General features: G+C 34.0%; 3 protein-coding genes across 3 annotated transcripts; all 3 read left to right on the forward strand.

Moving 5' to 3' along the window:
- Positions 1-184: 184 nt before the first annotated feature.
- Positions 185-5,782, forward strand: LOAG_08312 (hypothetical protein; the record flags this gene model as incomplete). Its single annotated transcript, XM_020447666.1, has 15 exons — positions 185-273; positions 443-576; positions 743-830; positions 1,039-1,152; positions 1,397-1,511; positions 1,793-1,886; positions 2,559-2,645; positions 3,274-3,389; positions 3,498-3,602; positions 3,919-4,060; positions 4,292-4,457; positions 4,557-4,722; positions 5,133-5,330; positions 5,434-5,643; positions 5,714-5,782. The coding sequence occupies 15 exons, from the start codon at positions 185-187 to the stop codon at positions 5,780-5,782; spliced, it is 1,893 nt and encodes a 630-aa protein (XP_020302127.1).
- A 1,658-nt stretch (positions 5,783-7,440) lies between these two features.
- Positions 7,441-11,339, forward strand: LOAG_08313 (hypothetical protein). Its single transcript, XM_020447667.1, has 8 exons — positions 7,441-7,535; positions 8,286-8,382; positions 8,653-8,836; positions 9,001-9,096; positions 9,368-9,587; positions 9,913-10,120; positions 10,310-10,728; positions 11,313-11,339. The coding sequence occupies exons 1-7, from the start codon at positions 7,452-7,454 to the stop codon at positions 10,450-10,452; spliced, it is 1,032 nt and encodes a 343-aa protein (XP_020302128.1). The 5' UTR covers positions 7,441-7,451; the 3' UTR covers positions 10,453-10,728; positions 11,313-11,339.
- A 1,250-nt stretch (positions 11,340-12,589) lies between these two features.
- LOAG_08314 (hypothetical protein) lies at positions 12,590-12,781 on the forward strand (the record flags this gene model as incomplete). Its single annotated transcript, XM_003143846.2, has 1 exon — positions 12,590-12,781. The coding sequence occupies exon 1, from the start codon at positions 12,602-12,604 to the stop codon at positions 12,779-12,781; it is 180 nt and encodes a 59-aa protein (XP_003143894.1). The 5' UTR covers positions 12,590-12,601.
- Between the last annotated feature and the right edge of the window lie 90 nt (positions 12,782-12,871).

The following is a 12,871-nucleotide window of genomic DNA, read 5'->3' on the forward strand; positions in this document are numbered from 1 at the left end:
TGCAGTGTTTAAAATATATGTTATTGACGGTATCTCATAAAACTATTTTATGCCACGGTATTGTTTGAAAATTTGGACAATTTCAAAAAATGTATAGGACTCCGGAAAAAGCCAGTGTAAGTCTAAAAGATATCCAAATGAAATTCCGGAAAATTTCAGGTATAGCCAAGTGATATCTCGAAAAATGACGAAAAGATTATCTGCGAAAGGCAGTCCTTTTTCGTTTTATATTGAAACGCCTAAATTTTTTGAAAGCATTTCAAATTCATCACGGTTTGTTCGTTTCATTTACCCGAATAGAAATAACTATTATTACCAAAACATTCGTTCATTAGAGTATAAAGTTGCATAGTATTACTAATTTTTTTTAGTCTATTGAGCAAACAAATATATTGATTGAAGCAGTCCAAATATCAATGAGATTAACAGAAATCCTTTGAAGCTTTTTATCATCCGAAATCACGGATTCTGCGGAGCATAATTTATGGATGGAAGCCCAACTCAATGCTTTTGAATTCTCATGCCCTCTTCAGGATAACCATATAGAAAGTACTAAAAAATCGATGATTTTGGGAGGTATGTATTTTTTGTCATTTACTTAAACTTTTCCTGTTTTGGATTTACAAATTGACTCCCCAATTTGATTATCAGATTGATTAACACCCTGGAGTTTCCCCTCACAACTTTTACTGTAAGGAAGGTAGATAAATTAGCTGATTAGTTAATTAATTCAGTATTTTAGGTGTCAGAGCATTTGTAGATGTAAGACTGGAAAAAACATCAATTCTGCGCCAAATGTTACGTGACTTAGGAGCGACTGTTAACTTACGGTATGGTACTTTCATTATTAGGATAAAATATCCTCAGTGATAACAGCATTTCATTACCATGATGCGTAACGTAATGCTCTTTGGATTAGTTTTTAAGAAACTGTGCTTTTGCTGTTTCAATGTACAAGATTAGCCATAGACGAGACAACATAAGATTCCGGCAGCTTTATTTAGCTGCTTCTTTACTGCTTTTGTTATTCCTTTCCAGATTTTCAAAAAATATTACTCACTTAATATTCTGGAATGGTCGACAGGAAACACTAGATAAAGCCCATCATTTGGGGATCGAAATTTTAATACTTTCGCCTCACTGGGTATTTAAGTAAGTTATTGCGTCAAGACAATTTTTGCAGTATATTTTAAATTCCTTTTATTTTTCTAGAATAATCGTCATCTGCTTTTTTTTGCTCACTTCATATTTTTCTATACTTGCACAATGTCTTGGTTTTTTCCTGTATAAGAATTTATACAGCGCAGTTCATAAATTGTTTTATTATATTTTCCTCCTTTATTTTTTGTACCGAATAGCTGTAGGTTTTATTCCCATTACCTTTTATTTATTGCAGTTGTTTCATGAATCAAATTCGAGCTGACGAAGCTCCCTTTCTGCTATACGGTATAAAGGATCTTGCTATTCCCATGCGACTAATGGCTATGGGACGAATGGGAACAGTTAATATGGTGATTGATGATCAGAAATAGTTAATTTAGCACTCTAATATAACTTATGGTTATGAATTTATAAAGGAAGTTCTAATGCTGAATCGATTGCGTATTCGTAGCGGACTATTTTGAAAATCGATCAACTTTGAATAAAAACTGAAGTTATATTTGTAATTTTAGTTCCGATATCAAAAATTGCTAGTAAGATTTTAATCTTTGTATTTGTTGTAACCGGTTTTCAAGATGGTTCAAATATGCGCGTGTCTTAATACCACTAAAGCGTTCTTCAAAATTGTCAGGATAAAGCATTAAATTCAAGTGGCAGTTCACCGAACCAGTCACAAATAGTGCATGCGATCGAAACGCTCTCCGACCAGCTTGCTTCCAAATTTGGTATGTTTCAAACGTTATTGTGACACATTCCATAGGCGCCATCTTTTTTCAGGCTTGACATTAATATATAATATGCATTGATAAAACTTTCTGATATCTTTGACCTTGAAATGTTGGCCCAGACGTACTGCATAAAAAACATTCCTTCCAACATTCGTTTGTGCGCTTATTTTTAGTTAAAGTAATTGGGGAACCCTTAATGTTATTCAATATCATGAAAAAGAACATAGCTGTAAGGTTCAGTTGCTGTTTTCATCAGTTTTCTTATTTTACTTTACCTGCTCTGGTCCATTTGTGCAATAATGAACACAGAAACAAGAAATTTAGTAATGCTTGCCAAGCTCTTCTACATGAACCTATTTTTTATAGGTATTGTCAGACAGATTTGGTTTTTTCCGGATTTTTTTTTAAACAGTCATAAAAAAAAATCTTTTCAAAGTCAGACGGATAAGAATAATAAGATGAAGTCTAAATTTGTGGAAAAAATCAAAGTCTTTCCAAATAGAACAGACGAAGAATAAAGTCTACCACTTTCTTTGGAAAGTTATGGATAAAGATATACTATATGTGGGAACCGCAAAAGCAAGGCTTCTGAGCTACTGAATTGTAGAATCCCAGATCTTTGGATAGAACTTTTTATTTTTAAAATAATTACCACACACATTGTTGCAGTATTTCCTGCAAATAATGAAAATATTGATGTTGTGGAAATAATTTCACCAATTGTGGATCGCGTACGAAAAAGGATCAATGAACTGAGTAAGTGTATTGATGTTCATTTTGTCGTAACACATCGAATCAAGAAGCTGAATGATCCTATTGGGAAAAAGCGAAGCAATAGCAATTAAAAACACTCTAATTTTTACTAAGAATAATTGAAAGCCATAGTTAATATAGTTTCAGACGTTTTAAATTGTCCTTCGTCAATGAACACACCATTTAGAGTCTATGCATCTAATGTAGTTGGTGGGAAAGATATCTTTTCTTTATCACTGAAACATTCTGAGAATGGGGTATCCACTAAAATATACATCACGGGGATGACTAAGCAGTGGTAGACTAAAGGTTTTCCATGCACTGTCCATGCAAATAAGTCCATGCACTTATTTCCTGACGAAATTTAAGCAAAGCGAGATAGGCCAATTGACCAGAAGTGTTGTTCCATAAAAAATTAAGAAAGAAAATTGCATCAAGTTGAAAATTCTCCATTTTGAGCCAGATGCCATTTTCAAATATAGGATTCTCGAAGGATTGTTGTTAGCAAATTTTGGCTTAGGATGAGCTGTGCTTTTTAAGAAAATTCTCACTGCCTTTGCTTATACATAAATTCTAACAGGAACATGAACTGTGATGGCTAAGTATCTTAAAATTTCTCTTTACATTCAAGATTACTGTCGAGTTAGTAGAAAGCAAAGAAGGCATACGCGAGTATCGATGTTTCCTGGAGAATCCGAGCAGCAGTTTGCAACTCCCCCTGCAGAGAATTCATCTTTGACTAAATCTGTTAGTTTAAATTGAATTTAATTTTATTAGCGTTTATTTTCCCTGCTTATCCTATTGCTCAAAAGTCAATTTTTACAAGATTTAATTATTAATAAATCCTTAATTCAGGTAAATGTGGTGGAGATTACACAAAGTGAGCCAGTTAAAAAGCGTGGTCGGCCAACAGTTAATTCTGAACAGTTAGCAGAGTATACACCAACTCGTTTTCACAGAGTGAGTATTTTGCGCCAAACCTTGAGTCAAGTCTTGTAGAAATTCTGTGCTAAAATTTAGTTTTTCAAAAGCTCATGATGGGAAATCAACTTATTGCGAAATATGAATTACATTCCGCTGTGCACCCAGATTGCCTCTGATGTATATTATCATGCCATCGCTCTTAGTAAAAAATAATCCAGCAAAAGGATTTCTTAGTCCAGTATGTAAAGATGTTTGTACCATGAGGAGGGGTTCCATTTTATTAACATAACTTCAAATAAAAGGTGGAAAAATTTCTCGATATATCCAGTAGTTCACATAATTTACATTGTAGTTCTTGCAAAGACGATATCGTTCCGTAAAAGCAGGACATGCTGCACAACTAAATACAGAGAAAATGGTGTCCATGTATAGAAAAATGATGAACCAGAACTTTTCTGAAATTTCTGCAGATGACCGAAAGCTTTCGGCAAAGGGTTAACTCTTATTTTCATATAGTACAGTTCAAGTTTTTGTCCTTAAATATTATTTAAGAATAACATATTGAAATAGGTTATATGTCACTTATTGTTTCTGAAAAGCGTTCCTTTCGCTGATTTTTTAGTTCATGTCCTATACATTTTCTTATAATATAGCCTAAACAGTTTTTAAACAGAAAGGGACAGTTTTTTCTTTCAATGACTGATATTTATTTTTTCAAACTGTAGATTTAGAAAAAACCTCGAAAACGCGACCACTGGTGGTACGGACTCGTTCTTCAGTCTTAAATGAGTTGCAAAATGTTCCCAGTTCGAATGAATTCATGAAAAAGAAAAAGCTTCCTAGGAAAAGAATTAAAACCGGTAATATTATACTTTCAGGAATCAGTAAGATGTAAGTTCATGATTTTTAAACTTTTTGAATTTTTTTTTTTTGCTATCTTGTTTCTCATGTCCAAATAACTATTTCTTAAAATGCAGGTTTTTATTGCAGTGAGAAAGAGACAGTTTTTGCAATAACTAAAAAATTGGGCTTGCTAAAAATTGCAAGCACTGTCGACGAGCTTACTCGTTACGTGGTAAGTGATCAAGAGGGAGTACGCACGGTTAATGTTATGCGAGCTTTAGTCAAAGGCATACCAATCGTCACAGTTGAATGGGTATCATTTTTAAAATTTGATATTTGGTAGGAACAACGAGCGAGCCAAAAAAATGTCGCAAATTAGCTTTTAGATAAACTCCTAGGTTTCGTATTAAATTTACTAGTTTATAGGAACAGTATTGTAGTAAATTTATCAGTGTTAATCCACTTACTATCAGTTTGTTGGTTCAAGTTTAGGGCTTGACTACAGTGGAGTTTCAAAACTAAGTCTATAATTATTACTGGACCTGCACATAATAACAGCGTATCTCCCCCTTTTCTTTAATCAGTTTCTTATTTTGGTTCTTTATATTCAGTTCTTTATTCTTGTTTTCATCGATCTTTTTTCTAATTGCAAAAACCTCGTTGATTCTTGAGGAAAAAGCTGGAGGGTTCCAAATTTTTTAGTTTTTCATGCTCTTTTTTTAGGCTTACCGCTCATTGGAAATTGGTGGTTGGTTAAAAGGAAATGATTTTTTTGTTCCACGATGGAAAACTGCCCACGAAGCTTGGCTGAATGGTCGCATGGCTCATTTGTTCTCTACATTAGGGCCGTTTTATGTTTCTTCGAAATGCGAACCTGAAGCAAAGCATCTTTCGTATCTCATCAAATGTTGTCATGGAAAAGTTAGGCTTATTCCATCAGGAACTGAATGTTTTTTTCCAAGAGAAAATTTTGAAACACACGAGGAAATTCCGAAATTAACTGCAAAGTGTCCCAACGTTTCAGACAACAGAGTCGTTGAGTCGAGCTGTTATATTTGTTGCGCCTCAGTCGGAATGGAGAACATTTATGCAACTCAGGAAGGACACTGATACGCAGGCAACCTACATTACAGAAAAATCGTTATTAGGTATCGTCGGCAACTTACTGACATTTTCGAAAATATATGAAGGTCGCATTTTTGGAAAAGGTCTTTCGTTAGCGGTAAATTTGACTGTGAGTACTATGGTATGGGATTGCAGATCAAAAAAATCAAAAAAGAATTTGTTATAGCTTATTTTTGCAGATTCAGTATGCGAATGCAAAATCAGTTTTTTACTATAACCTGCAGTGGAAAATCTTGTGCTTTATGTGATCTTATCGTTCTCTGAGTTACAAAATCAGAAAATTTCAAAAGTTGTAGTCTCAGTAATAGTTCTGAAGTTAAATTATAATCATTGTATCTGATTTTGCGTATGTGGTCCTTTCGTATGTGGTCCTTTCTCGACCATGCTTTTAATATTTTTTTGCTTTGTAGTCTTACTATTGCGTATGGACATTATTAAATGCATGAATTATGCTTAATTCGAAGTCCAGATATATTGTATAGCTTAAGGTGCAGGTCTTCCCAAATTCACGACTTCTTTAATTTAAATAATTTGTGATATTTTCCATACACGAGTTTTTAGAAATAAGAATTCGCAAACTGTTCGCTTTATTTTTATTATATGAATTGAGCTGAAATTGATTTGTTAAATTTATATTCGCTGTCGAGATCTGGACGTAATTATTTCCGATGAATTCATAGTTATTCAGATACCGAATTTTTAAACTTTATGTTTATGAAGATGCAAGTTTTATGTTAAACTACAAGTAATGCTCCCAACGAAGGTTTTACTAAAGTCTTCGTTTTTCATCTTGAATTCCCTTCCGAATTCAGTAGGAAGATTGATGGAAGCCGATCTCCTGGAAGTATCATGTCAAAAAGCAAATTTGATTGATAGAGAGTTTCATTGGTACCTGGTTTGTTTCAAGGAATAATTTCGTGAGTTGATTCCGAAATCTTTCGTGCTCCGAATTTCTGATTCAGTAAAACACCTCTACATCTTCCCGTTATCATTCCGCAACTGATTTCTGGTTGATATTATTAGTTTAGGTAGCTCCGATTTCCATATAACTGATATTGCATACATCTATTCCATGGCGTTAAAGAGAAAAAAGGAATTCAAATTTATACCAATAAAAGTCTAAATTCGTTTTAAATCCTTTGCCAGCTGCATGCTTTAAAAAACCGAGGGCAGATTATGAGGTGACTTAATCAAAAATTGTGATCAGTCCGTAAAGTCTGATCTCGTAGGGGAGCAGAATGTAGTTGCATCGAGACAGATACGCAGCGGTAAGTTGGGTGTACCGTACGACAGCTGATATCAGTACAGATTACACCCCTCAGCATATTAGGTCGTGTCATCGTCATCAGCGTCGCGGGCATTTATCGTTGTATCGATTCATTAAATTCGTCGCTGCAACAACCGCTAGTCGCTGGCGCTTGACGCAGCAACAGCTGTGGCAATGATAGTAGCAGCATCATCCTGTGCTTTCGTCTCCCCTCCCTTTCTCCCCTTCGTTTTCGAACTCTATATTTTCGCTTGGTTTGCTGTTTCTTGAAAGCATTTGTTGGGCAAATGTGCGAATGGATAAATGGTAAACAGATCTTACCTCACCTCATCTCATATCTCACCTTCTTTTAACTATTAAAGATTCTGCCATTCTTTTGCATCGTGGATTACTTGGCCCCTCTGCCTTCATTGCTTGGCCCTTCTCATGCCCTCATTTTCGGATGCTTTCTACAAGAAATGATCTGTGGCAGCTTCTTCGTACTTACTTTTTATGAAGATTCTGCTGCAGACTGATAACGATCCAATCTTACTGGGAGATTTAAATGTTGCGTTGAACAGCAGGAGTTGAGAAGTATTTAAATATATTCAAGTTTAAACGTTATGAGTTATATACTACGGATATTAATTATGACTTAGTTTTTAGATGAAATGGTGAAAATGTGGAATGACGATTCCCGCCTTATTTTAATTGAGGAAGTGCGAAAGCGTCGCGAAGTTTGGGAGTATAAAAAGGTTCAACATTCTAATATTTTATTCTTTATCATTCTTTTTGAGTTACTTTGTCCATTTAAAAAAAGAGATAAATTAAACAAAAACAAAATTTGTATGTGTGCTTACCGGTTCTTTTTATGTTTTCGTTTGTTTTGATTATTTTCTTTCCCGTGGTCCAACTTTTCTCAGCCTTTTTCCTCCGTTAGTTAAATCATCTTCACATTTCAAACTGGCTTAGATTAATAATGGGGGTATTTTTATATATTAATAGTAACTAATTACTGTATTTGCGACACTCCAATGAATATTAATAGTTAACGAAGTTAACAGCAACAGCATCATGTCGATTGGAAGAATGAGACTGTTAAATAGTAAAGTAAATACAGGCTTACTTCTATCCCTGAATATACTCTAATTGAATCATTTCATTCAGTTTACTAAAATTTCTCTTCCTTACTCATTTCGGCCGCAGAAACATAGTGTTTTCCAAAGATTACTGTATTTAAAAATGCGTTACATCTACTGTTTTATTACGTCTACTGTTTTATTCTCGATATGATTGCCTTAACACTGCTGTTGGTTGTAATGAATATTCTGTGGTATTCGCACTGCTCATTACAAATCTATAAAATTTATTGAATGCTCAAAAAAAAAATTTTCCCATATCATAATTTTATCTGCACTTTTCAAAAAATTTCTTCTAACATTCGCAATCGTCAGTAATGAACAACACTTTTCTCATGCTATTTGATGGAACATATTGAGTTATAGGAGCGTTATGCGACGTCGGAAAGGAAGAAAGAGTTGTTTGCAGAAGTTGCAGATGCACTTAATGCTTCCGGTTTAGTAACAGCCGGTCTATATACAGGTTCTTCTCACTTTTTTTTTTATTTGCAGTTATCATCATGCCCTGAAGACTTCTTTGATTATTGATAGATTCGAACCTTTCTCAAACATTTTATGCTTACGTTTGCGTGAATGTCGAGAATGATTGCATTGCTGACTGTGATAGTTCCAATTTAATGCTAACTTGAGTTGTCATGTGCTGGAAGTGTGGATTATTACAATTGTTTCCTACTACAAATTGAGCAATCCCTTCATTTTCATTAATTTCTTTTTCCGAATTGTCTTTTTTTAGAAGAAGATGTTCGTACACAATGGAAGAATTTGAAAGATACATTCAAAAGGAAACTTAAAAGACGCCAGGCCGAAGCAAGTGCAGGCTATGAAGACGTGGAACCAACTTGGCGATTCTGGAATAAAATGCAATTCGTTAAAAATAATTTTGGTCCAGATCGAAATCGGTCTTCTGCATTGAACAGGTAATTCAGTTTTATGCTTACCAAGCTACCCTTTTCAGGAACAGAATCTATCGGAAATTTTAAAAGCAAATGGATTTTAAAGAAAGGAGCGAAAGAAAAAACCAGCAATATTCAGCAATTTATTGGATTGCAAAAATTTTGAAAAAATTAAATTCGTACTGCAGCACAGTTTTGGTAGAAAACACACCTAATACGCTGGAGAAATTGATCAATTCGCTTGTCGAGAAACAAATGTCTGATGACAGCAACAGCAGCATAGAGTATGACATTACTGTTTGTATTAGAGTTAAATGTGCCATCGAAAAAAAATTGCTCCATCAATTTTTACCTTGAAATTTCTTGAGTGAAAAGTTAGTATGGCAGCATATTATATGCTATTTTTCCTACAGTAGTTAATTTGACAAAGCATTCTTGAGGAATTCTTTTTTCTGTGTAATTTTGTTGATTCAATTTTTAGAATGAAATTATGCAGAATTTTGTGGACAATTTTAAAATATTCATCACTTGTCATCTGACAATTTGCTTTTACAGTGGACAGATACTGAATGTAACAGAGCTCCCAGCAGTTGCATCAACTTCCCTTCCCATTCCTTCTGCAAACAGCAGCAGCAGCAGCAACAATAGTTGTAACAAAAGCATTCCCACCAATACAAACACTGTTATACCTGATATTCAAGTCACATCGACCGCAGCACCTACAATTGAAATGCATATAGCTCAGTTTGTCCCACCTAACATCAATTATTTGGAGGTATATCGTATTATAGCCTTTTTTCCTTTTAAATTAAAATTTTTTTCACATTTCTGAACGAATTTGATCCCTTCTACTCATCATTGACTATTATCATTGTACAATAATACGAAGTAAAAGGGTTCTTAATTTCCAAATTAGGATTGTCTCTTTTTGCCCCAAAATTAAGATTTCATGTTTAATGTAGCCAGTTTAAAAAGAATGGACAGTTTTCTGAAACAAATTAGGTTGTCTGTTGATAAATCATGTCGCCAACATTTTTGCATATGTTGGCATTATTTTTATTGTCTGAAAACATGGAGCACTAAATTATTCAGTATTCCAGGGTATAGCATCTCATTCAGCATTGTCACAGCATCTTGGATTTGACTCGAATAAACTGAAATCACCTTCACCGGTTAACCCAGAAACACGTGCTTGTGCAAGTGCTCTAGCTGATCTTCAGAAAAAGGCAATGAAAAGGAAGGCATCTGAAGCAAGTAACGAGGACCTGCAAAATATGCAGGAACCAGACGATGAATGTGCCTGGTTTGGTAAGTTTTACCAAATCGTTGTGTATTATGGCAGATCTCCGTTGTAAGGACTAGTTTTTTCTATGGCAAAAGGCTGTTCACTAGCATTGCACATTTTACCAATTTTTCATTTACGTGTAATTTTAGTATCTATTAAAATCCCTAAAATTTCTGAATTTATGCTGAAAATTTGCTCCAAAAAAATTTTAGGTCGAAGTGTATCAAGCGCATTACGTCGACTTTGCTTAACATCACCACTTTCGGCACTTACTCTCAAAAAACAGATCTCAGATTTGATATATGAAGCGGAGATCAAGCAATTAATACGTCATCGGAGGACAGGATATTCATAAAAATTCGTATTGGATATAGCGCTTAAAAAGAAAGAGGACCCAACAGGAGCTTGGCCTTCAGAATAGTTGTTCCTCTCAAATGGTACAGTTTAGCAGTTCTCTTGAATAAGGACCTGTTACTGTTAGTGTTCCATATTTATTATCCAGCGATATTTTTCATTTTCTCTAAATTACTCTGTTATAGATATAATGCATTATTTAAATGGTGGTGAAAGAGCTTTGATTGTAAGCAGTTACTGAAATCACGAAGGAGCTTAATTGTTGCTTACTAAAATGGTTACTTTTTGATTTCCATCCTTAAACGTTAGGTTATAGTTATTATGATATGAATAACAATTCTCCAAGACCTCTGGAAAAAAGCTCCTTGAAAATAGGATGGTTAAGTCGGCGAAATTACCACCGCTTTCGTGGAAAGAGTGGTAATTTCATTTCATGACATACTTTGCGGGTAATATTGTAAGTTATTTTTATTGCTGTATGAAAATCCCTGTACAGCTTTACCAGTTTGTTTATTGAAATAAAATTTCCTTTGAATTCTCTATGAATATATACCGTAGTCAGATGATTTGGTAACACGAATGCTTTAACGTTTACAAGTGGAGATAGTTTTAAGTCATTGGTTGCAAGTTATTTTAGTAGTTTAAAACGAATTGTCGTTCCGCCTTATTCCTATCGCAAAATTTTTTGTTGAACTGAAATCTCTGTGTTTTAAAAATGTTCTATCATATGCGGCTTCAACGACAAAAGTTTTACCATTCTGCAGATGCTGACAGCATTATTAGCAGTCAATTAAATTAGAATATTATAAATTACTAGCAATAAATTGCTCAATAAGTTAGTTGACAACCAGTTTTTACCAGGAAAGGTTTCTATGATGTCAATGGAAGTACATACTACAGTGGAGACAAATCCTTCCGTTTAGAAGCTAAAGCGAAAACTATCAACGATCTTGTGGTGAAATAAAAATTATCTAGATAGCGAAATTTTTGCACTAGGATTTCCTGAATAGAGTGTTTCTGCGAAGATGATCTTCCGGTACGAAGCATAAATTTGTTCATCCATTTGTCTCAGAATTTCATAAAAGATTTTGTCATGGCTGTAAATGCGATTTTGTTTGATTATTGAAGCCTTACACCTCTATCTGAATTAGTTAGACGTCGATCTTACATATGATTACAGAATACTTTGTTCTATATCATGTCAGTAACTTTGTACGTATTGGGAATAAATCGAAAAAGATTTCAGGAAGAGATGGAAACTCCTATTTAAATTTTTCGTCTTAAACTAACGATTTTCTACGCTTCTTTAAAATATGCCAGTTTTTAAACTGAACTTCTAATAATATATGTTTTGCAGTAGCCTAAAAATTAGATGCTAACATTTTTAAGCCTTGAGTGGATATTTTACATAACAGAATTACTGAAAAGATGAAATTTTCATTTGTGGAATTCTAAGCAGGAGACTTGAAAGACTAATCAAAAAATCATATCTAGCAAAACAAATCAAACAAATCGGTATTTCAGACAAATCGCAAGCAAAACAAACCATATCTGCTAAAATTTGTGAAAACGGTGATAAAGTGCTACTCTTTTGCCCCAGAGAATTCCTGATCCGAGAGAAGAAATGAACAAGAGTGAGAAGGAGTGAAAATACTTGATTGTTTATAAAACTTTTGAAAATCCACGGATTAAATTTTACTATATGTGAAGCGGATAATTGTTTTTAAGTCATGTAGTTTTTCCGCATTTATGCATTAGATAGAGACACTTGCATTAAATCGAAATAATTGGATCATATCGCGACACATTGATCCATAACCATTCTTGAAGTGAGGTTCAGGATATTTCTGTTGCCACCGGTTGCTATGGAGGCACCAATTGTTGTAGCAACTTTTGATTAGCACCCGGTCTTCCTCATGGTAGTACTTATTTAATCATTTCCTTACTTATCTTCTTATTTGCTCTGCAATCACTTTTTACTTATCGTCTGTTTTCTTAGTTTAGGAATTCATATTACGAAGTTTTATCAAACTTTATATGTATTAATCAATCAATTCTGCTAATCAAACATCACGCACACCAAATAGTATGCATGTATTTGCATAAATTCTTTTCAAAGACTTCAATTTTTTTTTTTTTTTTTGTCATAAATGGAAGGAAAAGAAGATGGAGAGGAAAAGGAGAATGAACAAGATGGAAATGATCGAAGTCCTGCTCAACAATATGAACTGTATGTCCTTAGTGATGAGCTAAATGATAAGCTTAAATTGTTAAACTATGAAGAGGATTATACAAATTTGGCTCCAACCTACAGGACTGTTTCTAGGTAAAATTCTTCCCATTCTATAATTATGTACTAATTAGATGCTTTAATCGTTCAAGAAAAGATAATTTTGATGGAATAGAATTTTCGATACGAT

The sequence above is a fragment of the Loa loa genome (assembly GCF_000183805.2).
Source record: "Loa loa unplaced genomic scaffold supercont3.30, whole genome shotgun sequence".
Classification (NCBI taxonomy): domain Eukaryota; kingdom Metazoa; phylum Nematoda; class Chromadorea; order Rhabditida; family Onchocercidae; genus Loa; species Loa loa.

Excerpts from the sequence above, each read along its gene's own strand:
- LOAG_08313 (XM_020447667.1), top strand. The coding sequence starts at position 7,452 with ATGGTGAAAATGTGGAATGACGATTCCCGCCTTATTTTAATTGAGGAA. Across the intron at positions 9,097-9,367 it reads GACAGCAACAGCAGCATAGA|TGGACAGATACTGAATGTAA; the intron begins GTATGACATTAC and ends TTGCTTTTACAG. Across the intron at positions 9,588-9,912 it reads CTAACATCAATTATTTGGAG|GGTATAGCATCTCATTCAGC; the intron begins GTATATCGTATT and ends TCAGTATTCCAG.